The following is a 27846-nucleotide window of genomic DNA, read 5'->3' on the forward strand; positions in this document are numbered from 1 at the left end:
GAAGGGACCCCGCACTGTTTTTTTAAATTATTTATTTAAATAATTTCAAAAACAGCTTGGGGACCCCTCTATTCTTGATAATCAATCTTGCTAAAGCTGACAGCTGAGGGTTGCAGCCCACAGCTCTCAGTTTTGCCTGGCTGGTTATCAAAATGCCTTTTTTCAATATTTATTTATAGTGTATGGGCTAGCTGATCAATACTCCCATCAGCCGTGCCTACTTTAAACTTTTCACCTCTGATCGTAGCTGCGGGCTTACACTGTCACTTTACAGTGTGGAAACTGTGGCTGTCTGACTGGCGGTAATAATTTTACCGCTGATCAGAGGCAGCGCTTGCCACACAGTCGTGCAAATGACAGCAAGGCAAACACAGAATGCTTGCCCCCCCCCAAATTCAATTGAATGGGGTCCGGGTTCGGGTGCTTTTCTGGTTCTCGAAGTTTAACTTTTTTTTAAGGCTGTGTTCACACGTAGCGTTTTTTAAATGCGCGATTTTGCCGCAAAAAAAAGCTTCCCATGCAATCCTATGGCTCATTCTTTGTGCGGAATCGCGAGAAAATCTGCACACATAGGAATGCATTGTTCTGCTTACTTTCCACAGGTAGCAGTGCCCACCATGCGAAAAGTAAGCAGAACATTTGCGGATGGTACCCACGGTCTGGAGGAGTGGAGATTCTCCTCCAGGCTCTGGGTTCCATATCCCTGTAAAAAATAGAATTAAAATAAAAAATTGTGTTATTCTCACCTTCCGACGTCCCTCGCAGTGTCACCAGGCCTCAGCGATGCTCCTGGCAGGTCCCGTTCCCAGTGATGCATTGCGGCAATGTCCTTTGATGACATCGCGGTCTTGCGATACCATAGCGGTCTCGCGAGACCGCGACGTCATCAAAGGTCATTGCCGCAATGCTTCACTGGGAACGGGACCTGCCGGGAGCATCGCGTTGATCGGGAATGCTGCGCGGGACGCCGGAAGGTGAGAAAAACACCATTTTTTAATTTTTTTTTATTATTTTTAACTTTATATCTTTTACTATTGATACTGCATAGGCGGCCTCAATAGTAAAAAGTTAGTCACACTGGTCATACACTATGTTTGACGAGTGTGACCAACCTGTCAATCAGTTTTCCAAGCGATGCTACAGATCGCTTGGAAAACGCTAGCATTCTGCAAGCTAATTACTCTTGCAAATCGCTAGTTTTTCCGTGGGAAATAGGCTGGAATTAAAATGCGGTTATCTCGCATATTTCCGGCAGAATGGAAATCAGGAATTCCTGCGGAAATCTCCGCAGCCATTCCGCAACGTGTGCACATAGCCTAACTGTTCGTCCGAACCCGCCAGACCCGAACATCCTGGTGTCTGCCCATCTCTAGTAGAGAGTAACCGTTATTTTAATCTTTATTTCATAAATCAATAATACACATGTAAATAACCAACTTTGACATATAACTTATCAGAGAAATTTGCTTCTTTCTCCTTCTGGACTGGCCTTTTATCCTCAAAACTCTCAGTTAAAATGTGTCTTTAGTGAAGACAGATTTGCCCATTAATAAAATATATTACAAAGTTTCCTATTTTTACATGTACTGTTGATTTATGGAAAAAAAAATAAAAAAGAATTAAAGATTACGCTTTTAGGCAAACATGGTGAAAATATATGAAATGTATTCAGGTACTGGACCCCGTTTTGTCCAGATGGTTATTTTTTAATTGTATTTTTTTGTGCATTTCTGTAATCTAGGACTAATCCCAAATATCAACTGATGTCCTCGGTGGTTGGTAAAGGGGTTATCCAGGGCTATATAATTTTTTTTACTTTGGGCCTGAAAACTAACAGTCAGCTAGTTGCTAGTTACGACCTACCTGCCTGTTGTACCCAACTCTGATCTTTGCCAGCACACAGCAGTCACCGACCACTCCTGCCAGCTATTTGGCAGACTCCGCTGACATCACTTCAACAGAGCAGCAACTTCTGTTCCCCTCTGCTTTGTTGACAAGCCTGACTACCGACATCATGCTGATTGACAGCTGACTCCTTGCTACCTAATTCCGGGGATCCGGCTGTCAATCAGTATGACCTCGGCAGTCACGCCCCATCGACAGAACAGTCCAGAAGAGGAAGAGCTGCTCTGTTGATGTGCAGCAGCTGAATCGCTGGCAGGAGCAGTCGGTGACCGCTCTGAACTGGCACTGGGTAGAACAGGCAGGTCTTTGCTTCTGTTAGCGACTACCTGCCTCTTAGTTTTTAGGCTCATAGTAAAAAAAATATAATAGTCCTGGACAAACCCCTTTAATAATCAAATAAAAATCTATGGGATCAGTTATGGTATAAGTTCCCCTTTGGTATCACGGCCGGTTTGAAATAATACTTGCTGGCCAAATTAATGGAAGTTATAGTAGTATGTAGTATATTACATTTTTGTTCACTTAATTGCCAGCTAGTGCCAAACTATGAGAGCTGTAGATTACCTAGAGGGCTCCAGATTGGTGAACACTGCATAACTGGCAATAATCCATCTTTCCATAGAAGCATGAAGAGGTGACTGGGGAGCTGCTGTCTACAGTCCTCTTTCCACTTAGCACTCGTTTCCCTGGTGTTTCGCCTGTCACTCTTTCAGTGGCTACACCAGTTTGCTGCTACACTCATTTCAGTTCATTTTACATTATATTATATTAGGTGTTTAACAACCTCTGGGATATTTTATAGTCCAGGCTGCGGTTACGTTCTGGGTCTGAGGACGACTTTAAAGGTTCCTTACAAAAGGAGAGCTCAGCTCTAAATTGTAAGAGCAGCCCCCCGCCTTTGTGTGAGATTATTTATTTATAGGATGGGTAGGGGCTTGGTGGCTCTGCTAATGCATATTTTATGAGAGTGGGGACTTGCTACACTTCTCCTCCACATTCTGTAGATCTTGGTGCCAGCACCATATGTTCACACTCCCCACGATGTGGGACCCCTGCAAGGGAAAAAATAATGAAACACTCAATTAACAACTCAATCCGAGAGCTGCTGACTAAACAAGAGGAAAAAATGTCAGGAATTGACAGGGAAGTGGAGTGAAATATTCAGTGGAAATCTTCAGATATTTATAGGTATTTATGAGCTTCTGATTTTTAAAGCTTCTGCTTTTATACTGTAGTTGCTTGTATAGATCCCCTATAACACCTAGAATATGGTGTAACATTAGCTCCCACATTGGCTGACTTCTCTGTGTCTGCCAGGTTACAAATTCATTTCCGTTGCAGTCCGGTCACCGTCTCTACTCGTACAAGTTTGGTATCCGTTTCCCCAATTACAATATCCCTCCTACAATCTCCTCTGTTAGGCACGCCAATGGTCACAAACCATTTTAGAAAGTCGAAACAGACATTTTACTTCAGTCTGTGATGATGCTGCTGTAATCACAAGAATAATAAGCGTAACTATCTATTGTAGGGATTCACTCTCTCAGGTAGGTAGGTGTTAGGTAGCGTTCACACACAGGCAGTGTGGTTTGGTTCAAACATGTGCAGTTTATTTGCTTTCATAAAGCTCCAAGGGAATAAAAACGAAATACAGCAACTTCTGGGCACATAGGTAACAGCAAATAAACAGTTAATTTAGTAGGGCACATATATGTCGGTGTGGTCTCACCCAAACAGATTACAGTCCTTTCTCCTGAAACAACACTTTATACACTGAAGAGGCACAGTCGTAACATGTCTCAGTATCTCCTTCAGCCAAAGCTTCCACAGCTTCAAGTCACAGGCTGTGGCTTCTACACATTTCTCCGCAGGTCCAATACACAGACTGCTCAGCTTTCCTAGCTGACCCGTGCAGTCTCCATTCAGAAAGAGACAAGGGCTTGTCTCTCTCCCAGCTACAGCTCACATTTTGGCTGGTCACTCCCCAGTTTCAGCACACTCAACCCTGCTCATTCAGCAGACTGACACAAATAGTGAACACAGACCCTGATTCTGAGTTAAGGCTAGGCCAGGTGCATCTAATTAAGACCTGCCGTGCTAGGATTCAACTCAGTCCTACCTGGCTTTGCTACATATCCTCCCCCCCTGCTGGGGTTGGGCACCATCTGCCATCACACAGAGCCTACAGGGCTATAAAGGGATTCTGCCAGCACATAACGATGACCCAAACCAAGCACAGGCGTTCTGCTACCTGCACATTATGCACATAGGCTCTGTTAAATGGATTTTACAAAGACACTGCCTACAAAATGCAGTCAGTTTAGTACTACAAGCAAACATACAGCACACACAACTCTTGCAAAGTACCACACTGCTCTGCAGACACACAGCCTCACACACAGCTTTGCTACACATGCACTGATGCTGGTTTGTGCTTAGTGCACTACATCATCCTTTCTAGTCAGTACAGTGAAAGGAAATTCATCATTTACATCATCTTGTTACCATAGCTGACTCCTGGAAGCGTACTGGACTACTTGGTGCTACTGCTTTAGCCCATAAGTCCTACAATCATGGAAAATCTCAGCCAATAACAATAGCATGCAACAAGTCCATGATCACTTTAAATTCATCAGACATGGAGCCACAGTTTGTGCGTATGTCTACCTGGGCCATGGGATAGTTCTTGGCGTCTTCACAGATGCACCTTACCCCAACACCCTTCTCTTACCAGGACCAGGGCCACCAAACTCCCTGAGTCCCGAGTTCCCATAACTTGGACATCATTTCTCGGCCAGACATGTCTTGGGTAATTTTCTCATTGTCACCTCGCATTCCTGATGGCCTTCACCATAATCAGGACCAGCACTGCAGGCGGGGTAAATGAAGTAGGAGTTGTGCCGGCCAATGCAGCAGTCCATTGTTTCTGGGACTTGGTCAGTTCCAGTATCTCTCTGTACCGAGGTGCTAAAGTGCGTACGGAAAGTATTCAGACCCGTTTAAATTTTTCAGTCTTTGTTTCATTGCAGCCATTTGGTAAATTCAAAAAAGTTCATTTTTTCTTCTCATTAATGTACACTCTGCATCACATCTTGACTGAAAAAAAAACAGAAATGTAGAAATTTTTGCAAATTTATTAAAAAAGAAAAACTGAAATATCACATGGTCATAAGTATTCAGACCCTTTGCTCAGTATTGAGTAGAAGCACCCTTTTGAGCTAATACAGCCATGAGTCTTCTTGGGAATGATGCAACAAGTTTTTCACACCTGGGTTTGGGGATCCTCTGCCATTCTTCCTTGCAGGTCCTCCCCAATTCCATCAGGTTGGATGGTTGACCGTTGGTGGACAGCCATTTTCAGGTCTCTCCAGAGATGCTCAATTGGGTTTAGGTCAGGGCTCTGGCTGGGCCAGTCAAGAATGGTCACAGAGTTGTTCTGAAGCCACTCCTTTGTTATTTTAGTTGTGTACTTAGGGTCATTGTCTTGTTGAAAGGTGAACCTTTGGCCAAGTCTGAGGTCCAGAGGTCCTTCAATTGCAACCAGTCATCCTGTCCCTGCAGCTAAAAAACACCCCCATAGCATGATGCTGCTACTACCATGTTTCACTATTGAGATTGTGTTGGGCAGGTGATGAGCAGTGCCTGATTTTCTCCACACATATTGCTTAGAATAATCACCAAAAGTTCTATCTTTTTCTCATCAGACCAGAGAATCTTATTTCTCATAGTCTGGGAGTCCTTCAAGTGTTTTTTAGCAAACTCTATGTGGGCTTTCATATGTCTGGCACTGAGAAGAGGCTTCCATCATGCCACTCTTCCATAAATGCCTGACTGGTGGAGGGCTACAGCGATAGTTGATTTTGTGGTAATTTCTCCCATCTCCCTATTGCATCTGTGGAACTCAGCCACAGTGATCTTGGGGTTCTTCTTTACCTGGGGACTGCCCACTACCACGGTCTGTGAGCGAGCACATAGCTCGCGTTCGGGGCCAACACTGAGGAATCCACAGAAAGGACTGTTTCCACAACCCAGTGTACTCAAGCCAGCCAGGACCGGATCTATCTGCAACGTTGGAATACAGTGCTTCTCATTTCTCAGTAATAGAGCCAGAGACTTTGTTCATGATTTGCGACGATATCGGGAGATTTTCCAGTTTTTCTCCTGCAAGGAGTGCAAGCGATAAGTTACCCTGTTTTTTGCATATCTTTCTATTGTGCATTGTGGTTGTACTTAATAACCGTAGTTCATGTAGCCAATCTTGTCTCCCTGCGTGGAGTATTCCTTGTCTAACTTCTTGTTCAGTAAACGTTTGTTGACCCCTTCTCTGCCTCTGGCTCTCCACTGCGTTCAATGAACTCTCTCCCTTTACACTATTATGCACTTATTCACACTAGCTTGGAAGTGCGAGCCAGTCTTGCTGATAATAACACTGAGCAGCACAGGCACTGTTTATCTAGGAATGATAGTGTGGCTGGGACCTCTGGTGCTGCCCAGCCAGGGAGAATGGGTTTATGTGCTGTCTATCTACTAAGCATGAGTAATTAGCTTCCTGCTGTGGCCTATAGGGCAGCACCACACCCTATTTAAGCTCTCAACAGTCTGCTGGAAATTTCTGGTTATTTGCTTTCTCTATACTGGTGGTGTGCTTTTTTGTCATCTTATACTGACCCTAACTTCACCTTTCTCTTTTTCTCTCCCTGATCCTGACCTCAACTAGTTTGATTGATTGACTTGCTCGTTCCCTGACTTTGGTCTGTCTCCCTATTTTGTCCTAAGGTCTATCTCTCCAATTACTGTCCCAGCTAGTTTAACTAAACTTGTCTTTGTCACCCTTCTCTGGCCAGCAACTACTCCGTGGATGCAACCCAAGGGACCCGTTGTAAGGCAAGATGCCTGTGTAGCGCTTAAAGGGTTTATTAAAGCCAGGGTTCCGCTAGTACCTGCTTTTTGACATGGCTAATTACAAGTCTGTCCAAGATTTCCCCTTTTGAGCCAACAGCATGTGACATTACATGAACTGATATTTAATTCTAGATTAGATGCTTGAATTTACATTATTATTATTATTTATTTATATAGCGCCATTATTTCCATGGTGCTGTACATGAGAAGGGGGGTTACCTGCTGAGGAGCAGAAGTTACGCCAACTGCAATTGTGTTAGCGGCTTTACATTGGATATATTATTGCTTATCGCCTATTATATTTACAATTGCAAGAAAACTAAAATCAAATCAGCACTTCAATGTGCTCTGTGTAAGTTTATTTGTGGAGTGGCTTTCTGCCGAAGTCAGACAACTTTATGGGAATTCACCCTAATTTCATATATGCTCCATAATTACTTGTAGCACAGACCTGCAGGTTTCCAGGGACGGGGTACAAGCTGTAGGTTATTTGGATTACTTGCTCATTAACTGTAATTAATGACAGATGATATTTAACTCAGTACAAACTGTCAGGAGGGTTCCTTGTTGGGTAAGCACCAATGGGCGTAATTGGTTAAATTTATGAGTAGTTTAATGTCTGAAATATAAAAATGGCGCAATGCATATTTTCAGCCCCCATAGTCAAACTTTTTTTTTCCCTTTTTTTTCTGAGTTTCTGGTTTCACGTGTAAAAATTGTAATTAAATCTAATATATAAAGTCCTCCAAAAAAGTGATTGTGCCCAATTAGTAATCAATCTAGCGACCACAAAAAAACAGGGCAGTAATAAGTAGATATTTTACATGCGAAATGTAAAGATGTGAATATACAAGACAGTAAATTAAATAAATGTTGACATTACTTTGGTGAATAAACCAGTATTAATAAAGAAGCCATTACCGGATAAACTGGTAGATGTTCTCCTCCTTACCCGTTTTATAAATAGATGATATGTGAGAAGAAGTGATAATTTTTTTTTTCCTGATTTTTCAGGTTCTTTTTCACAGCTATAATGTGGAAGTGAAAGGTTTCACAGCTGTTAATGAGCCATTTTTAAACACTGAAACATGGAGGAAAAAAAAGTTAACATTTCCAAACTTGTCATTTCGAAATGATCAGAGAACCATTTTCTGCTTCATAACAAGAGAGATATAAAATGGCCGATGAAACACGCACTAAGCTCCGCTTTTTATTATGTTCATATACATTATATTTCTTGATTTTTTTTTAAGACTAGGAGTGCACTGCCAGAGGTTGCAGACATATTAGAAAAGCATTTTGTTTCCTTTTAGTACTACCCTTAACTTGGCAAACCTACTGATTGCTAGGTTGTTCAATTGCTCCCATCTCCATCGATCCAGAGCAGGGCATTTCAGAGCTTGAGAAGACTGAGAGGAGACTTAATAGCTGTCTACAAATATCTAAAGGGCTGTCACATTGTAGAAGGATCAACTTTATTCTCATTTGCACAAGGAAAGACTAGAAGCAATGGGATGAAACTGAATGGGAGGAGACATAGATTAGATATTAGAAAAAACTTTTTGACAGTTAGAGTGATCAATGAGTGGAACAGGCTGCCACGAGAAGTGGTGAGTTCTCCTTCCATGGAAGTCTTCAAACAGAGGCTGGACAGACATCTGACTGGGATGATTTAGCGAATCCTGCTTTGAGCAGGGGGTTGGACCAGATGGCCCAGGAGGTCCCTTCCAACTCTATGATTCTATGATTCTATGATCTCCATTTTAGAGGTCAGACCCCCCCAGTAATCAGACAGTTATCCCATGGATTAATGATAAATTGCAAATTCGATATATGCCCTTTTCTGCATGTACATATTTACTCTTCTGTTTTTTTTAGACCTCCAGCAGAACAATAGAGCTGTTATTACATTTCTACAATATCTGATGGCTCTGTCCCAGTCAACACAGTAAAGCTAACAAGTCAGCTTTTCTGCCAAAACAAGCTCACTGATGGACCGACTAGTAACTGATGCCACAGGTTCATCTGTATTATGATACCTATAGGCTTTAGAAGTCAAATAGGCCAATATTTTGAATATCTTCTAATTGTGTCCATATCTTTCAAGTAGAGCAAAAACATTTAGGTCATTTATATGTAAATTTAACAAAAAAAGTAATAAATACAAAAACAAACACAAAGTGGAATAAGCTGTCTCTGCCTTAAACTTTTCTCTATTTGATAGCCAGTGTGCTAAATAGCACGATTATAAGCCACTTTATTCACAGAAAGTGTCTTTCCTTTATAAAAATACCCTAAAATTCTGGCTTCCTCCGTTGTATCTCTCTGTCCGCTGTCTATTGCTAGATTTGCTTTGTCTCTAGTAAGAAAGAATATGAGAACACTCACAGGAAATGTCAGCGGGACTTGGCTGCTGCTAGATCCCTTTCATGCAAAGCTTATCCTGTCCCTCCTTTAGGCTACTTTCAGACTTCAGATTTTTAAATCCAGCAGGCTGCAGCGAAAAGTTGTCAAACCTGATCTGGTAGAAGCCGCAGCCTGACGGATCATCTGCCAGATACGGTGCAGGAGAGGGAGAGGGAGAAAGAGTCTTTGCGCGTGCGCTCTGCAAAAAAGCGGTCCGGCGCTGTCAAATAACGTTGCATGGAACGTTTTCTTGCAGATGCAGGACAGGCATTTTTTGCTGTTTCCGGCAATAGCCAGACACACCGCATGGCCATCAGGCGCAATGCGGCAATAATGTAAGTCTATGGGAAAAAAGCCGGATCCAGTGGCAACAGGCGCCGGATCTGTTTTTTACATTTTTCGCCGCATCGCGCCTGATGCTTCAAAACGGAAATCTGAAAGTAGCCTTACTCGATCACTGCGCTGTCCATAACCTTTACTCCCCACACTTAGTGAAATCCATGTCCTCTCCCTGAAACCCAGCTGTGCTGCACCATTATAACTGTTTTCTATTTTCCTCATGCAGCTGTAGCTCACATAGAATTTTACTGCTTGTACCAGCTCTGTGTCTAATATTATACAGATGGACATACCCGTAAGGATGGAATTGTAACTATTTATGCTGCTGTTTCTCAGCTAAATCTCTACAATTTCACTATACTGTCAACTCGATCTCCTCTCTGGCTCTCACTGTGCTGCTGCCACCTCAATCTCCTCTCTGGCTTTTACTGTACTGCTGTCATCTCGATCTCCTCTCTGGCTCAAATTATGCTGGTGCCTCCTTATGTACTGCTGTCTCCTCTATCTCCTCTCTGGCTCTCATTATGCTGGTGCCTCCTTAATCTTCTCTTTGGTTTTCCCTGTGCTGCTGCCATCTCAATCTCCTCTCTGGCATTTACTGACTACTGTCACCTCGATCTCCTCTCTGGATCTCATTATATCTAATCTCACTCTAGCTCTCACTGTTTTGCTGCCACCTCAATCTCCATTCAGGCTCTCACAGTGTTTCTGTAACTTCAATTTATTATCTGGGTTTCACTGTGCTGCTGTGAGTTCAATTTGCTCTATTGCTCTTGTAAAATCTTTTTACGACCATATTTCGCCTGATCACAACCATGTTTAATTAAATTTTTTCTTTTTTTAAAGGATATTGGAAAAACGTCAGACAAATGGGGAAACAATCGAGTTGACAGAGGAAGGAAGGCCTGTGATCAAGACTGAGAAAAGCCAGCCGGTCGTAGACTGTACATGCTTTGGATTGCCTCGACGTTACATTATTGCCATTATGAGTGGACTTGGGTTCTGTATCTCTTTTGGTATCAGATGTAACCTGGGTGTAGCCATCGTCAGTATGGTGAATAATAACACGGTGTACAGAGGGAACAAACTCGTTGTAGAGGTGAGAATATTCATATTTGTACACTGACCCCCAGAAACCATTGTAATTAGGATATAACAAGTGGGTCTGTTATAAACTTACAGACATGTCCACCAAGTTCAACCAAGGGATGGGAAATAATAAAGGCAATGGGGTAGAAGTACAAAGAACAAGTTTCCCCTTTTGAAATTCCACATTCCTCGATCCAACATCTAAGGGGTAAGGTTTCTCCTTGTGTAAAGTGGCATGCCAAGTCTGGCATGCCATTATGAGGAGACTTAAATGCCTTGCATAGTCCTTAGCAAAATTAATTATGCAAATTGTATCTTCAGAGAGGAAGAGAACTTGAACTCTAGAACCTACTATTGGAAGTAGCAATCCTACAAGTCACTGTCGATCCTTTAACGAGCCTTGCAATATGACTTAGGAGAAAAGCCAAATCCGAGTCTCAATTTGCAGACACAGTGTTTCAATGTATTTCCCTTCATCAGTGCAAAGTATGAGATCTGATCCTAAGTCATATTCCAAGGCTCATTAAAGGGTTAATATTGACTTGTAGGATTACTACTTTCAATTGGTGGCACTAGAGTACAAATCCTCTTTTCTCTGAGGAGACTATTTGCATATTTAATTTCCCAGAGGATCATGCATGGTGATTAAGTCTCCTCATTCTGGTGTACCAGACTTGGCAAGTCACTCTCCATTAAGAGAAAATTTACCTCTTAGATCCCAGTCTTAGCCTCACACATAGCCAAATCAGAATGTAGAATTAAAGCAGCATGCAAATCCTGAAAAGTAAAGTTTGTCCAAACCGATTCTGAGGACCGGGTCCCTCACCATTTTATTAATCTGTAGCCACTGAACTGTCCCTTACCTCCCGGCATCACCATCTCTTTTTTTTGATCAGCCGGCCTAGTGCGACATCACATGTGAATAATGTTGTACTAGGCTTAATAATCAAAAGAAAAGGTGCGAATGCTGGAATTTAGGAGGCGAATCTCCGTGCTCCCATCCAGCAGTCACAAATTACTAACATTAAAAACTGGATCGGGTCCTGTGAATAAACGTGCACCTGTAAGGAGATGGACCAGCTGCCGTGTTCCCCTTGAAGACGTTAATGCTGATTTGATATAGAATGTGAATAATGTTTTGTTCCTGACATTTTTTCTTGTGATTGCAATTATTAATTTCTCTGTAGGCTGCAAGACTAACTCATGGTCGCAAGATGTCACTGTCTAGAATTAGGTGAAAGGTTAAGTTTTGCCAGCAGCAGCGGAAAAGAGACAGTGTGAAAGTTAAGGCTGGCCCATTGTGGGGAGGAGATTTGGGAATCTCTGGTTAGTGTGAGGAACAGGAAGTAGTGTTGAGTTAGTATGGGATTCGGTCAAGAAGAGAACCAATAATTTGTCGAAGGCCTCAGATTGTACCAGCTAGAATATGAGGAACTGAGCCAAGAAAAAAGAGTGAAATTGTGTGCGAGGAAATTGTGATGTTACCTGTGCTCTTTGCCTGACACAGATAGAAAAGAATATACTGTTCTTTAAATGCACAATTTTAATTTATTTTTATTTTTTTTTATATTTTTAGGATGCATAATGGGGTATAGAAGGAATGGCATGACTGGCTAGGTGTCTTGGATTGCTGATGCTTGTTGTGCTTATGTGATCTCTTTGCATGCATATGTAATAGATACTGTATCAAGTAGAACACTCACATTAGATTCCAGGGTTCCTCCTGATTCTGCAATCTCAGATCCAGATCCACGGTTCACACAAACAACTCTAGGCTTCATGTCCATACTTAACAGTTCAACTTTACTTGAAAACAGGGTTCTTGTTAAAGACGTGGCACAGTTCACATACATGGGCAATCCTTGAACTTTCCCTGTCTTCTCTGGCACAGTTTCCATCCTGAAGGCACTCATATCTCTGTCTCTTCTGACAATCTCTGTCTTGCCACACAATCTCTGTCCCTCGAATACTCTTTCTCTCCTGCAACACCTGTGCCCCTAGGTCCACCAACTTCCTTCCATTCCCTTTGTCCGGTTTCAATAGGAAAAGGTAAAACGAAAAAAGTGGTTTGGTACCGTGTTAGCCAGTAGAAAAAAATATATATAAAGTGCTCTCAGTGAGAGAAACAAAATAAGAATCTTGTGGGTATGATACCTTTTAATGGCTAACAAATAATAGTGAATGTTGTTACAAAGCAAGCTTTCGGGACTGCTTATGTCCCTTCATATCAGCCTGATGAAGGGACATAAGCAGTCCCGAAAGCTTGCTTTGTAACAACATTAACTATTATTTGTTAGCCATTAAAAGGTATCATACCCACAAGAAAAGGTAAAAGGCACGCTCAGCTCTGCCTAAACCCGGCCGTAGGCCCTGGATCCTCCTTGGGATGGTTACCGCATGAGATATTAACCACTTGCACGCTGCCTAGCATGGGTTCCCTTCTTGCTTCAGCAACTTCACCCCCACGGCTATCTCACTGCTCTCTCTCACTGCTCTGTCACTTCTCACTAAACAGGAAGTCTCTCACTATAGCCCACTGCTCTGCGCTACACCCATCTGTAACACCTCCCAGCCTGGAAAACCCCTTATGCTAACCATGCTTATTCTAACACTTTCATTCTCTATCTCTATGGTGCCCCACTAATCTATGCTCACTATTGTCCTATGTCCTATGCAACTTCTACCTTCTATTCTATCTTCTATCCCTAATCCAATACACAATACATGTCAAGTGCATACATATTACTATAACAGTAAATTAATACATTAACAGTCATAAACTCTATGGAACCGCATGTATTTAATGTGAACACTGTTCAAAGAAGGGGAGACCTATGTCACCTCCTTACACATAACAAGGTGATAATGCAGACCAGCAAAACTCCAACTCTAATCAGAAATGTCTAAACTTGTCTGCAAATTGAGATTCTGATTTGGCTTTTATCCTAAGTCATATTACAAGACTCGTTAAAGGGTTGATTGGGACTTGTAGGATCGCTACTACCAACAGGTGGCGCTATAGAGTTCAAGTCCTCTTTCTCTGAAGAGGCAATTTGCATATTATTTTCCCAGAGAAGCATTGCATGGCGAATAAGCCTCCTTACCTTGACAAGCCAGAGCTTGAATGTCACTCTCCACAAGGAGAAACCTTACCCCTTAGACCTCAGTCCAGAGCCTCTCACCTAGCCAAATCAGTTCTCATACTTTACACTGATGAGAACCAATAGCTCGAAACACCGTGTCTGCAAATTGAGATTCTGATTTGGCTTTTATCCTAAGTCATATTACAAGACTCGTTAAATGGTTGATTGTGACTTGTAGGATCGCTACTACCAACAGGTGGCGCTATAGAGTTCAAGTCCTCTTTCCCTGAAGAGGCAATTTGCATAAACTTGTTTAACAAACTCATGTTTTAAGCTTTGACTAAAAATTCTTGAATCTTTTAAAAATCAAATTTGCTAGTTTGACAAATTTTTCTACAAAATACAATTTGCCATGATTTGTGATACTAAAAAACCTCCAATTGCTTTCAGAAAGACATGTGTAACACTCCGAGGTCTCCTAGGGCTGTATCTAACCTCTTATAAATTGATTAATACAAATATATCCTTAATTATGTCAAATTGATCTCATCATTGAAATAGATGGTAATACCATAATAATTGACAAACCATTTAGTAAGACACTGTGCTGATAGATTTTAGACGTTCGTTGAAATAAAGAAAAACAGTCCAAAAATTTTCTCTGTTAGTCTTTTTTGATCAGACAAATCATTTTGTGCAGAAAACTGCCTCAAACTGACAGTGTTGCTGACAGAGGTAATATTAACCTGCTGTGAGTGAGATGAGTTATGTGCCATATATTCCATAACATCCTCAACTTTCTCCCTGATAAAGTGCTTGCCAGCAGTAAAATTAGGTCAATTGGGACATAGGTTTGGTAGTACTACTTCCCTGATGCCAGCAGTAATGGTGATGCTTCTGAAGCTGCTAGCGGCAGCCACTTTCTTAGCCATGGTATGTTGTTTTTTTCATTTACACTACCCTGACTATTGCTGTTCTGTCCTCACTAATTGAAGCAGACTTCATGTAGCTTAAAAAAAGGCAGCTAAACCGCCATACCGGGGTCCAATAAGGAAACTGTAGGTTGAATCTGTGTTTTATTGAACGTGGTGGTATATTGGCGTGGTAAAACTACAAACAAAAACATATATATATATACACTGAGTCAATACAGGGTACATCAGGGATATATATCGTACATAATACATTATGAAGCAACATCTGCACTACTAGCTGAGGAGGGGAACACGAACAAGGCAGGCTAATATGGGACGGAAAATAGATACAGGAAGCGTGATTACATACCAGCGATGCTGTCACAAAGGGAGAAGAGAAATGAGATGCTTCCAGGATGCAGGCTGAGAGAAAATGGAGAACTGGAGGCAAAATGAGGGTTGGACTAACCATAATCCTTTGCAAAACTTACCAGGGTGCATTGCGCACGGAGGGAAAAAGATTCAGGAAGTAAAACACACAATAACACTGCAGTTATGACTCTGGTCACTAGATGGAGCCAGAAACAATGAAAACATTAAATCTATGGAAGAAACTGAACATTCTGGATATTCACTAGTAATATTATCAGCTAGACAATCAAAGATTATGAATTAAATGTTGGCCACAGAACAATTGCCATTGGCAATTTTTATTTTGCTATATATTTTTTGCAACACTCTAGTTAACTTTTGAGAATCTTTTCATTCTTAATTACTCATCCCTTGGCAAATGGGATGCAATAAGAAATGTTAGACAGGTATTGTCATGTACAGAAAATATAATTTGGCAGCAGCGACTGTATAGGTGTATGTGTACAGTGGCCAATTTGGACTTGTAGCATAGGTGTGCAAAAACAGACAGTTACAGGTTCACATTTTTTCAATTTTTTTTTTTTTTTTTAGAAAATTCAACCCTCTCCCCAAAAAATGCATAATAGAAAATGCTAGGTAGGTATACATCCCAAAAACCAGCACCTGTAACGAAGCTTTGTATTGGTGTGGCATGTATGGATTTGATATGTAAAAAAAATAGTTTGTGACATGCACACTTTGTGAGTAGACAAGTACAGATAAATGTCTGGATTTTAGGGAATTATCTTCTGTATTTTTCAAAATCAATCATTCCCCCTTCACCAAAAGCATTGTACAAGAAATGAAAAACCTTAGAACACTTGTGACTAGCAAGCGGACTGTCTCTGAGAATGATTTGATATTTCCTTAATGTAAAAAATATTGTGCAGCCGTGCTGCTGCTTTCTAGCAGATTTAGAATGAAGAAAAATAATGTGTAATTATAATGTCAATGCTACAGGGCAGATACCAGTTCCATCAGATCACTGATCAATTACACTGAGTCAAGGCAATGCTGATGGCTCCTCTGTTTGCTCTCCCTCCCTTTATCAATTGAATGTCTGATTTATTTGCAGACTGCTGCTCTCATTTTCTTCAGGGATGGACTTGTACAAGACAGTTCTCTATGCCGCAATGTCTTTCTTTTCCTATCTCTATTGCTGAGTTGTTATCATCTGATATCCTGTAACTGTTCTAAAGAACCCTAAAATGGCTGCTGCAATCCCTGTCTTAGCTTTTATACATGCTTTGATAGTCCCTCCTGATTGACTGTGCCATACCATGTGGTAACTGTAAGGTATTATGGGGAAATCTGCATGGTTGCTCCTAGAGTTGCGGAACTCTTATGTGGCTAATGCAATCATCTCTTATGTGTAAAATTAGAATCACAAATTGTTCAAATTTACCAGGACCTGCAAATTTCATAAAACTCTATACAAATTCGATTTGCATCAAATTGATTCACTTATGTTTAGTTTTAATCTTCCTTTTGACTTTCATGATATCATTTTTGTACCATTTTGAAGCTCTATTTCCATTGGAACAGACATAACCATGAAGATGGAAAGGTTAAGGGAGTAATGTTTCTCCTTGCCAAGTTGGCATATGGAGAGTTACAGGTTAGGCACTACTCCTTGAGAAAAGAATATGCAAAAGGGCTCGTCACAGAAGAAAAGAACCGGGTCTATAGTGCCACCCACTATACATGCCAAATCTAGAAATCAATATTGATCCGTTAAAGGAAATCTGTCACCAGGTTTTTCTGATGTAATCTGAAAGCAGCATAAGGTAGAGACAGAGACCCTGATTACAGTAATGTATCGCTTACTGGGCTGCTTGCTGCAGTTTTAATGAAATACCTGTTTTTTTGCTGCTGAACTAGCAGTTCTCTGAATGCTGAGCTGTATGAAACCCTGCCCACATCACTTATTGACACTGTGCATAGGCAGAAAGCTGCCAATCAGTGGTGTAGGCATCATTATACAGAGTAAGAGGACTAGAAGGCGCGAGACAAAACGTCCTCCAGTGATAAAGTCCTGCTGATAATATACTGATTTTTTTCAAGCAGCAACAAGCAGCTCCGTATGTGACATTGCTGGAAGCACGGCCTCTGCCCCCTACATTATGCTGCTCTCAGATTACATAGCAAAAACCTGCTGACATATTCCCTTTAAAGAACATTGCCTAGTGACTTAGAATATCAATCCAAGTAGAAATTTCTCCAAAAGAAAAGAATTCTGTTGGCATTAACTATATTGGGGTTTTGATTCCTCATCAGCGCAAAGGAGGAGGCTTTTTGACGGACGTCTAGGGAGTAAAATTTGCCTTTGAGGAGAACGTCAAGCAGGAGACTTTCATGTCAGGGAGTATTGCTGGAGACCTTGTTCTGTTCCACTTTGAAGAGGTTCTTCTGCATTTATGGATGTTTTTCTTCAGTGTTACAATGTGTTCTCTTTAATTGTATTTTCCCAGCAAGCACAATTTACCTGGGACCCTGAGACAGTTGGAATGATACATGGATCATTCTTTTGGGGCTATATAGTGACACAGATACCGGGAGGATATATTTCACAAAAATTTGCAGCTAATAGGTAAGCGATCTGTATTGTTATTATTATTCTTTGCTCTCTTTATGTATGTAAAGTTATTTCATGTTCTGTATATAAAATCATTCTACATCGAATAACATTCTAAAAAGCAAGCAATACTTACCTTGCTCATTTCATGAACAATATGTCAGCCTGTAGCAGAATTTAGATTCCTGCTGGTCACCCCATGGGGCAAAAGATCACTCTGTCTTGGCAAAAGCTGGAGTCACACATAGCGACTCACCAGCGATCCCGACAACGATATCAATGTGTCAGGATCGCTGGTGAGTCGCTACATGATTGCTGGTGAGCTGTCAAACAGGCAGCTTCACCAGTGATCAGCACCAGCGCCGTCGAGCGCCCGGCATCGCTGTGTACCTTAGTTACCAGCGCGCTGATGCAGGGAGCTAGTAACTAACGTACACATCGGATATCCAAGGGACGTGTGTCCCTTAGATACCCGATGTGTACGTTAGTTACTAGCACCCTTCATCAGCGCACTGGTAACTAACGTACACATCGGGTTTCTAGGGGACACACGTCCCTTGGATATCCGATGTGTACGTTAGTTACCAGCAGATCGCTGGTCTCCCGCCTGTCACACGTAGCGATGCGTGCTGGCCAGCGGGAGACCAGCGATCAAAGAAATGTCCAGAGGTTTCCAAGAGCAATCAGCGATACCAGCAGGGGGGCCCGTCGCTGGTCAGTGTCTCACACAGCGATCTCGCTGGTGAGATCGCTGTTGAGTCACAAAACTTGTGACTCAGCAGCGATCTCGCTGGCGAGATCGCTAAGTGTGACGGAGGCTTTACCTGTACATTTTAAATTGGGCTTGACAACTTTAGTTACTTTATGAAGAAAAAAAAGATAAATTCAGAATATGGATTATTGTAATAGAAGAGAACCAGAATATTGGGATGTTACACATACACTTACACTTGGTGAGGAGAGAGTCCTAGATATTGGGGATTGTGCATTTTTTATCTATACTATAGATTGGTAATTAATTGTATAGGGAAAAAAAACACTTTTCGAAGGGGTTAACCGGGAATCAAAAAATAAGCTGAGGGTGGCAAAAATAATTTCTTACCTGGTAAATACTCCACCACTCTACTGCTCTTTTTAATTTATCTTGAAGTGATGATGTGCATATGACCACTGCATACAGTAAATGTGTTCAGCATTGTTAAAACGTGTGCATGTGGAGTATTGGTCTCGTGCGCATAGGCAGCATTGGTGTCATGTGCATATGCAACATTGATCTGCTGCACACGATTGATAGGGTGTGCATGTGCAGCACTGGTCTGGTGCGCACGTGTTGCATTGGTCTGGTGTGCATATGCAGCATTGGTTGGTGCACAGCATTGCTCTGGTCTGGTGCACATGCGCAGCATTTCTCTGGTGCGCATGTGCAGCATTGGTCTGGTGCGCATTATTCTGGTGCCCTTGCGCAGGACTATTCTGTTGCGTCTGTGCAGCATTGATCTGGTGTGCATGTGCAGTGTTGATCCTGTTCACATTGCAGCATTGATATTGTGTGCATGCGCAGCATTGATCTGGTGCACATTTGCACTATTGGAGTGGTGCGCATTTGCAGTATTGCTCTGGTGCGCATGTACAACATTGATCACATTCACAGTGCAGCATTGGTCTGGTGCGCATGTGCTGTATTGATCTGGTGCGCATTTTCAGCATTGGTCTGGTGTGCATGTGCAGTATTGGTCTCATGCGCATGGGCAGCATTGGTCACTTGCGCATGTGCAACATTGGTCACTTGCGCATGTGCAGCATTGGTCTGGCGTGCATGCGCAGCACTAAACTTGTGCGCATGTGCAGCACATCAGCAAGTAGGAGACTAGTAGCACCACCAAGGGAATAGTGCTTCTGCAGTGGGGGACATACAGTTTCAAGTGAGTAATGATTTATATATAAATATATTTTGTATCACGTCTCCTGACATCAACCACATTTTTCATCTCCTGGAAACTCTTTAAATAATAAAAGCTTACTTAATTTTCTAACATACGATGTTTCACATCTCATCTTGCTCTCACTGAATGAGAACATTCTTCTCTTACACCCAGAGGCGTAAAGCGTGCAGTGACTTAATGTTTCTCACACCCGATAATTTACTACAATTCCCTTTTATCTATAGAGCTTTGCCTCCAAGCTGATACATTTTATATGAACCAATATATTGTAGCACATTATCAGGTTAGGCGAGGAGTTTGTGATGCTGATGTATTTCTCTCTCAGGAAGTTGATGCAATTTTTGCAATCTGTATTTAGATAAGAAAGTTTCTGGTCACTGATATAAAAAGCCGAGATCTCGAAAATGGTTGGAATTGAAACAAAATTTGTAAAAATTTCTGCACAATTTTATCACTAGCAAACATATAAAAGTATCCAACCTGAGGCCAGTATATTACTAGACATAAAATAGAATCGAATTCGGTGTCGGACTGGGTTGACAAACGTCCACCAATAACATTGATTCTTGGGGCCCGCTGTTAAGCTGACCCTAATGCACATATTTACTCTATGTAATATTAATTTGGCTAGCTTGTTTAATTAATGATTAGATGATATCTTTTCCTGAAAATTGTGAATCAAGTGTAATAGCACCGCTCATTAGCACTCCTTCAGAGCGGCCCACCGGAGGATTCTCCTGTTCACCGGTGGGCCAGTCCGAACCTGATTGTATCCCTTGTCATTGTAGTTGTATTTCATCCCCGTTAAAAGACATATTCTTTGACCTTTCATAAGTGCTAAAAATTATTGGTTAGAAGCAATGAACTCTTATTATGAAGTCCAGAAAGATTTCACCCCTTTGATAGTTAATTCTAAAAATACCCTAATGCCATGTTCCTATGTAGCGTAAATGTTACGATTTTTCTGCTGCACTTCTTTTGTGCAAAAAAACTTCAGCATTTAACAGTTCAAGCAAAGTGGCCATGATTTCATCAAAACTCCTGCCCGTTGTCCGTTTAAATAAATTGTTGAATTGTGCATTATTTTGGTGCATTTTTAACCCATATGGGCTGCCTGAAAAAATGCAACCTGAACCAAAAATGAATAAAAAAAAGGGAGAATGTAGCAAAAAGAGCAAAAATGTTATTGTGGATTTTGGTGTGGACAACTGCTGAAAAAATGCAGTGGGAAAATAAAGCAGTAACCCCTAAAATACACCCCAATTGTAAAGGCATAGATGCCATGCTAGTGCAGGGGATGGGGTGATGTTTTTTTGAATGGAGAGTGCACAGAGACCTTTCCAGGCTCCTTTCAGCAAAGTAGATCAAAGTCACTGGCAGTCAAGTAAGACAACAGAGCTTCATGATACTTACCCTCCTCCGCTCCGGTTCTCCAATGCTGCTTCAGTCTCGGTATTTTGCTTGCAGTGGTTACATTACTCTGAAAGTTCATATCACTGCTGAAGCCAATCATTGAGTTCAGCCGCTCTTGATGCCTACATTGGCAGCCAAAATGCAGAGACCAAAACAGTGGTGGAGACGCAGCACTGGAGAGGAGGAAGGTGAGTGTCTTTTGGCTTTGTTATTTTATACATCTGCCAGTACAGGGGGCCAACTTTGCAAAAAGTAGAAAACACCCTTAACCAGTTCCTGGAATCCACTGACCATATACTTGACGGCTGTTGGGGATCTTTCCCCTTATCCTGATGCCACTGCTGTGCCTAAACTTATGTCTGTAAGCTCTGTATCATCAGACTGTGACTTTTTTTCATTATCTGAAAGCAACTATCATCTTTAAACTAATGTTTGGGGTTTTGCAACGGCCGGCAACATTTTTGGATAGTGTCATTTACTTAAACTGAACCTGTCAGCAGGAATTTGCTAAGTAAACTACAGACATTGTCAGGTTGGTGCTGTTATGCTGATTAAAATTATAACTGTGGTGAAGAAATCCATCTTGTGGTTCTTGTATAATCACTCAGTGTTAGAAGTTTTCAGTTAATGAGATGCCTGTGCTCTGGGGTGGGACTGTAGGCAGAGTGTTATCTTGGTGCTCTAAGTGATTCACCTAATGTAACATTGCTATGCCCATGATTCACCCAATATAACATTGCTATGCCCATGAGTCACATATTATAACACTGCTATGCCCATGATTCACCTAATGTAACATTGCTATGCTCATGATTCACCTAATGAAACATTGCTATGCCCGTGATTCACCTAAAGTAACATTGCTATGCCCATGATTCACCTAATGTAACATTGCTATGTACATAATTCACGTATTATAACATTGCTATGCCCATGATTCACGTATTATAACATTGCTATGCCCATGATTGACCTAATGTAACATTGCTATGACCATGATTCACATATTATAACATTGCTATGCTCATGATTCACGTATTATAACATTGCTAAGCTCATGATTCATGTATTATAACATTGCTATGCCCATAATTCACCTAATATAACATTGCTATGCCCAAGATTCACTTAATGTAACATTGCTATGCCCATGATTCACCTAATGTAACATTGCTATGCCTATAATTCACCTAATGTAACATTGCTATGCCCATGATTCACGTACTATAACATTGCTATGCCCATGATTCCCCCGAATGTAACTTTGCTATGCCAATGAATCATGTACTTTGATATCACTATGTGCATGATACATCTACTGTGACTTAATTGACCTAGTTGGCCATTTACTGCATCTCTACAGTGTGCATTATTACACTTTGTGACATCACTTTGTGCATTATTTTTGTACCGTGAAATCACGTTATTTTCTTCTGCGCATTAGGGGAGACACATAGGACAAAGTGGACACTAAAATCTTTGTATGTATTACATTTATTACAAAACATGGTGGAATAGACCCAATTTCAAATTTTGCAACGGTGCTACAAGTTTACATGCCGTGCCCAGATTACCTCTATTACTGGGCAACATCTAAACTATCAGACCAGTTCATAGCTAAAATTATTATAGGGGTTAATATATATATATAAAAAAAGTAATGTTTGAAAAACACCAGTACAGTGATCTACAAATGGAGAGCCATACATATCGGAGATACATTGACCAAAGACCATTAATGTACAAAGTGCTGCACAGAACAATAGCTGGTCTCCAACCATTATCCGTTGCCAGCAGAAGAAAGGTTCCTGCAAGTTGTGAACATGCACTTTCATCAGCGAGGAATCCGGGTACAATAAGGAGATGTCACGCTGCTACTGACACCGAAACATAGAGCAGCGCTCACCGCCATCACAAAGCCGATGACAGTGCCGCTGTGCCAGCTAATAAGGCTGTGTGCAGAGGGGAAAGCTTCCACTGTTAGCTAAAGATAATGGGAATTTTCTGCTATGAAATATGCTATTTTTATATCCCTTTATGATAATATTTAGTATATGTTTTTCAGTCCTCAAAATTCCAATGCTTTCATCTTTATATGTATCGCTGTAGGTTTATGGCTAGAACAAAAAAGGCATTTTTCCAAAAGAGGCATCTTCTACCACCGCTTACAGTTTACCCCTATATAGAAAGATGCCCTTGTTTTCATTAATATTTGTGCAAATCTATAAAATGCATCACTTGTTTAAGCAGCGGTTTGTAAATATCATCCAGAATTTAAAGAGGTTGTCCCAAAGTATTAAAAAAAACAAAACAAAAGGACATATAAAGGTATAAAATCCATGCAACACGTTTCAGTGCCAGATCATTGAAGTAGACTGATGAAGTCACCGGTCTGGCGCCGAAACGTGTTGCGTGGATTTTATACCTTTATGCCAGGTTGTTGTTTTTATATTTTCTAAGAATAATACCTATTGAATTGACTTCCTGCTGGATCGACTTTGTATTCCATGTGGGCTTCAACAACTCGTAGCCCCTAAGGCTCAGTAATTTGCTCTGGTCTTCAAAATCATAGTCAACTGTTTTATGTTGCTGAGTCTTCTGGTGATTTGGTTCCCCTTTTGCGTACAACTACTCCAGGTGCTGCTTCTATCATTAGTGTCTGTCACCTCTCTCCAATCATATTCCTATTTTATATTGTGTCTAGAGACCAATCCAAGCTTTTCATCTCCTGCTCCTGATATCTGTAGATTCCAAAGTCGACATTTCCACAAATTTCCTTTTATTTAACTGCACATATGGAAAATTGTCAATCACTGTGTGTAGGCAGGGAAAGTAAGACTTACGGACTTTTCCTATAAGTGGGTGGGGAAAGCAGGACTCACTGGGTTTTCCTATTAGTGTGGGAAGGGGCAGGATTCATTTTGCTTTCTTATACTCGTAAATGGACAGAGTATCCAGGACTGACAGGATTTTCCTATAAGGACGCAGGGCTCAAAATCTTTTCCTGTAAGTGGATGGGGAAGAAATACTCACAGGCTTTTCCTAAAAATTGGTGGAGGATGAATGACTCATGCATTTCCTATAAGTGGGTGGAGAAGCCAGGACTTATGGGCTTTTCCTATTTCCTATCAATGTGTGGAGAAACCAGGACTCCCAGGCTTTTCCTATAAGTGTTGGGGAAAAATGACTCATGCATTTCCTGTGTTGGTAGAGGAAACAGGGCTCAAAATCTTACTGTAAGTGGGCTAGGGAAGCGGGACACACTGGCTTTTCCTATAAGTTGGTGGAGTATGAATGATTCATGCATTTTCTGTAATGGGTGGAGAAACCAGGACTCACAGGCTTTTCCTATCAATGGGTGGACAAAGCAGGACTCAAAAGGTTTTCCTATAAGTGAATGGAGGAAGCGCACAACTCAAAGGTTTTTACTATAATTGTTGGGGAAGAATATCTCATGCATTTTCTATAAGTTGGAGGAGGAAGCAGGGCTCACAATATTTTCCTTTAAGTGGGCAGAAGAAGCAGGACTCACAGGCTTTTCCTATAAATTGGTTGAGGAAGCAGGGTTCACAATCTTTTCCTATAAATTGGTTGAGGAAGCAGGGCTCACAATCTTTTCCTATAAGTAGGCAGAGGGAGCAGGACTCACAGGCTTTTCCTATAAGTAGGCAGAGGGAGCAGGACTCACAGGCTTTTCCTATAAGTGGACAGAGGGAGCAGGACTCACAGGCTATTCCTATAAGTAGGCAGAGGGAGCAGGACTCACAGGCTTTTCCTATAAGTAGGCAGAGGGAGCAGGACTCACAGGCTTTTCCTATAAGTGGGCAGAAGGAGCAGGACTCACAGGCTTTTCCTATAAGTAGGCAGAGGGAGCAGGACTCACAGGCTTTTTCTATAAGTTGGTAGAGAAAGCAGGATTATCTTGTTTTCTCTGAGTCCTGATCTAATTAAAACAGATGTTTACACAAAAACAGTAAATCAAATAATAAAATAAAACTAGATGTGTATTTCCTGAAGGAAGTACAGATAGCGGTTTGAAATGCTGCCCGGGCTGCCCCTTTAAGAGAAACTTGCCTGCTGCACCTGCAAGACTTTCAACTCAGGATCCGTTTTAACTGTGGGTGCCTCTCAGGGGCCACTTTGGCCTCAGGGTCCGATTTTGTGGGTGGGGCCCTCAGGGCCCGATTTTGTGGGTGGGGCCCCTCAGGGTCCGATTTTGTGGCCGGGGCACCTCAGGGTCCGATTTGGTGGGTGGGGCCACTCAGGGTCCGATTTTGTGGCTGGGGCACCTCAGGGTCTGATTTGGTGGTTGGGGCCCCTCAGGGTCCAATCTTGTGGCCGGGGCCCCTCAGGGTCTGATTTTGTGGCTGGGGCCCCTCAGGGTCTGATTTTGTGGCTGGGGCCCCTCAGGGTCCGATTTGGTGGGTGGGGCCCCTCAGGATCCGATTTTGTGGCCGGGGCCCCTCAGGGTCCGATTTGGTGGGTGGGGCCCCTCAGGGTCCGATTTGGTGAGCGGGGCCCCTCAGGGTCCGATTTGGTGAGCGGGGCCCCTCAGGGTCTGATTTGGTGGGCGGGATCTATCAGAGTCCGATTTGGTGGGCGGGGCCCCTCAGGGTCCAATTTGGTTGGCGGGGACCCTCGGGGTCCAGTTTGGTGGGCAGGATCCCTCGGGGTCCGATTTGGTGGGAGGGGCCCCTCGGGGTCCGATTTGGTGAGCAGGGCCACTCTAAGTCTGATTTGGTGGGCGGGGCCACTCTGGGTCCGATTTGGTGGGCGGGGCCCCTCAGAGTTCAATTTGGTCAGCGGGGCCCCTCAGGATCCGATTTTGTGGGTGGGGCCCCTCAGGGTCCGATTTTGTGGTTGGGGCCTTTCAGAATCTGATTTAGTGGGCGGGGCCCCTCAGGGTCCGATTTGGTGGGCGGGGCCCCTCAGGGTCCAATTTGGTGGGCGGGGCCACCCTGGGTCTGATTTGGTGGGCGGGGCCACTCTGGGTCCCATTTGGTGGACGGGGCCCTTCAGGGTCCAATTTGGTGGGCGGGGACACTGAGTCTGATTTTGTGGGTTGGGCCCCTCAGGGTCCGATTTTGTGGCCGGGGCCCCTCAGGGTCCGATTTTGTGTCCGGGGCCCCTCAGGGTCCGATTTTGTGGCCGGGGCCCCTGAGGGTCCAATTTTGTGGGTGGGGCCCCTCAGGGTCCGATTTTGTGGTTGGGGCCCCTCAGGATCCGATTTTGTGGGTGGGGCCCCTCAGGATCCGATTTTGTGGTTGGGGCCCCTCAGGGTTCAATTTTGTAGGTGGGGTCCCTCAGGGTCCGATTTTGTGGCCGGATCCCCTGTGTCCGATTTTGTGGGTGGGGCCCCTCAGGGTCCGATTTTGTGGCCAGGACCCCTCAGGGTCCGATTTTGTGGGTGGGGCCCCTTAGGGTTCGATTTTGTGGGTGGGGCCCCTCAGGGTCCAATTTGGTGGGCGGGGAAACTCTGGGTCTGATTTGGTGGGCGAGGCCACTCTGGGTCCAATTTGGTGGGCGGGGCCACTCTGGGTCCAATTTGGATGCCAGGGTTGCTCAGCCTCCTTTTTGTAGGCCAGGGTCTATCAGCCTCCGATTTGGAGCCTTGGGTCACTCAGCTTTCGATTTGGCGCGCCGGCCCTTTAAGACTCATTTTGGTGCGCCGGCTCTTTAAGAATCACTTTGGCGCGTTGGCCCTTTAAGAGCCAGGGTGGCTCACTGCGCTTCTAAATCCACTTTGGCGCACATTCTCTCTCAGGGGCATGCGTCATGTGATGAAGCAAGATTTGCATTTGTGCTGTGGGTTTTGCTTTAAGAGCTGATATTATGTGGCAGAAGCTCTCTCCTGGAGGTGTCATGTGGTGTTCGTAGGCGTTGGCATAGTAACTGGGTGTGCCTGCACATATCAATGAGCTCAACTGCCATTTCAATCGCCTCAGGGCATGTTTTAAGCTTCCCATTGAAAAGCATTGAGACAGTGCATTCCAAAGACGGGAAAAAAAATTTTCAAATGCAAATTGCGCAAAAACTACAAATCCGATCGACACGAAAAATACTTAGCACACCTCTCATGGACGCTGGCTTCGAAACGACACCTCAACGGAGTCTGTGCGTGTAGCGGTTCGGGCCGCATTAATTGCGGAAATCAACTGAATAATAATAATAAGAAGAACTAGATGTGTATTTCCTGAAGGAAGTACAGATAGTGGTTTGAAATGGTGCCCAGGCTGCCCCTTTAAGAGAGACTTGCCTGATGCCCCTGCAAGACTTTCAACTCAGGATCCGTTTTAACTGTGGGTGCCTCTCAGGGGCCACTTTGGCCCCAGGGTCTGATTTTGTGGGTGGGGCCCCTCAAGGCCCGATTTTGTGGGTGGGGCCCCTCAGGGGCCGATTTTGTGGCCGGGGCCCCTCAGGGTCCGATTTGGTGGGTGGGGCCCCTCAGGGTCCGATTTGGTGGCCGGGGCCCCTCAGGGTCCAATTTGGTGGGTGGGGCCCCTCAGGGTCCGATTTTGTGGCCGGGGCCCCTCAGGGTCCGATTTGGTGGGTGGGGCCCCTCAGGGTCCGATTTTGTGGCCGGGGCCCCTCAGGGTCTGATTTTGTGGCCGTGGCCCCTCAGGGTCTGATTTGGTGGGTGGGGCCTCTTAGGATCCGATGTGGTGGGCGGGGCCCCTCAGGGTCCGATTTTGTGGCCGGGGCCCCTCAGGGTCCAATTTTGTGGTCGGGGCCCCTCAGGGTCCGATTTTGTGGCCGGAACCACTCAGGGTCCGATTTGGTGGGTGGGGCCCCTCAGGGTCCGATTTGGTGGGTGGAGCTCCTCAGGGTCCGATTTGGTGGGCGGGGCCACTCTTAGTCCTATTTAG

The 27846-nt window shown here is 43.2% G+C and overlaps 1 protein-coding gene across 1 annotated transcript in view; it reads left to right on the forward strand.

Moving 5' to 3' along the window:
- The window catches only part of SLC17A7 (solute carrier family 17 member 7), a 185944-nt gene that overhangs the window by 51715 nt on the left and 106383 nt on the right, over positions 1–27846 (forward strand). The window contains exons 2-3 of the mRNA XM_073571000.1: positions 10399–10651; positions 17521–17639. Of these exons, the coding sequence (XP_073427101.1) occupies positions 10399–10651; positions 17521–17639 (372 nt within the window). The remainder of the gene's footprint in view (positions 1–10398; positions 10652–17520; positions 17640–27846) is intronic.

This window comes from Dendrobates tinctorius, unplaced genomic scaffold (assembly GCF_039654945.1).
Source record: "Dendrobates tinctorius isolate UK_male_01 unplaced genomic scaffold, ASM3965494v1 ptg000028l, whole genome shotgun sequence".
NCBI classification, from domain to species: domain Eukaryota; kingdom Metazoa; phylum Chordata; class Amphibia; order Anura; family Dendrobatidae; genus Dendrobates; species Dendrobates tinctorius.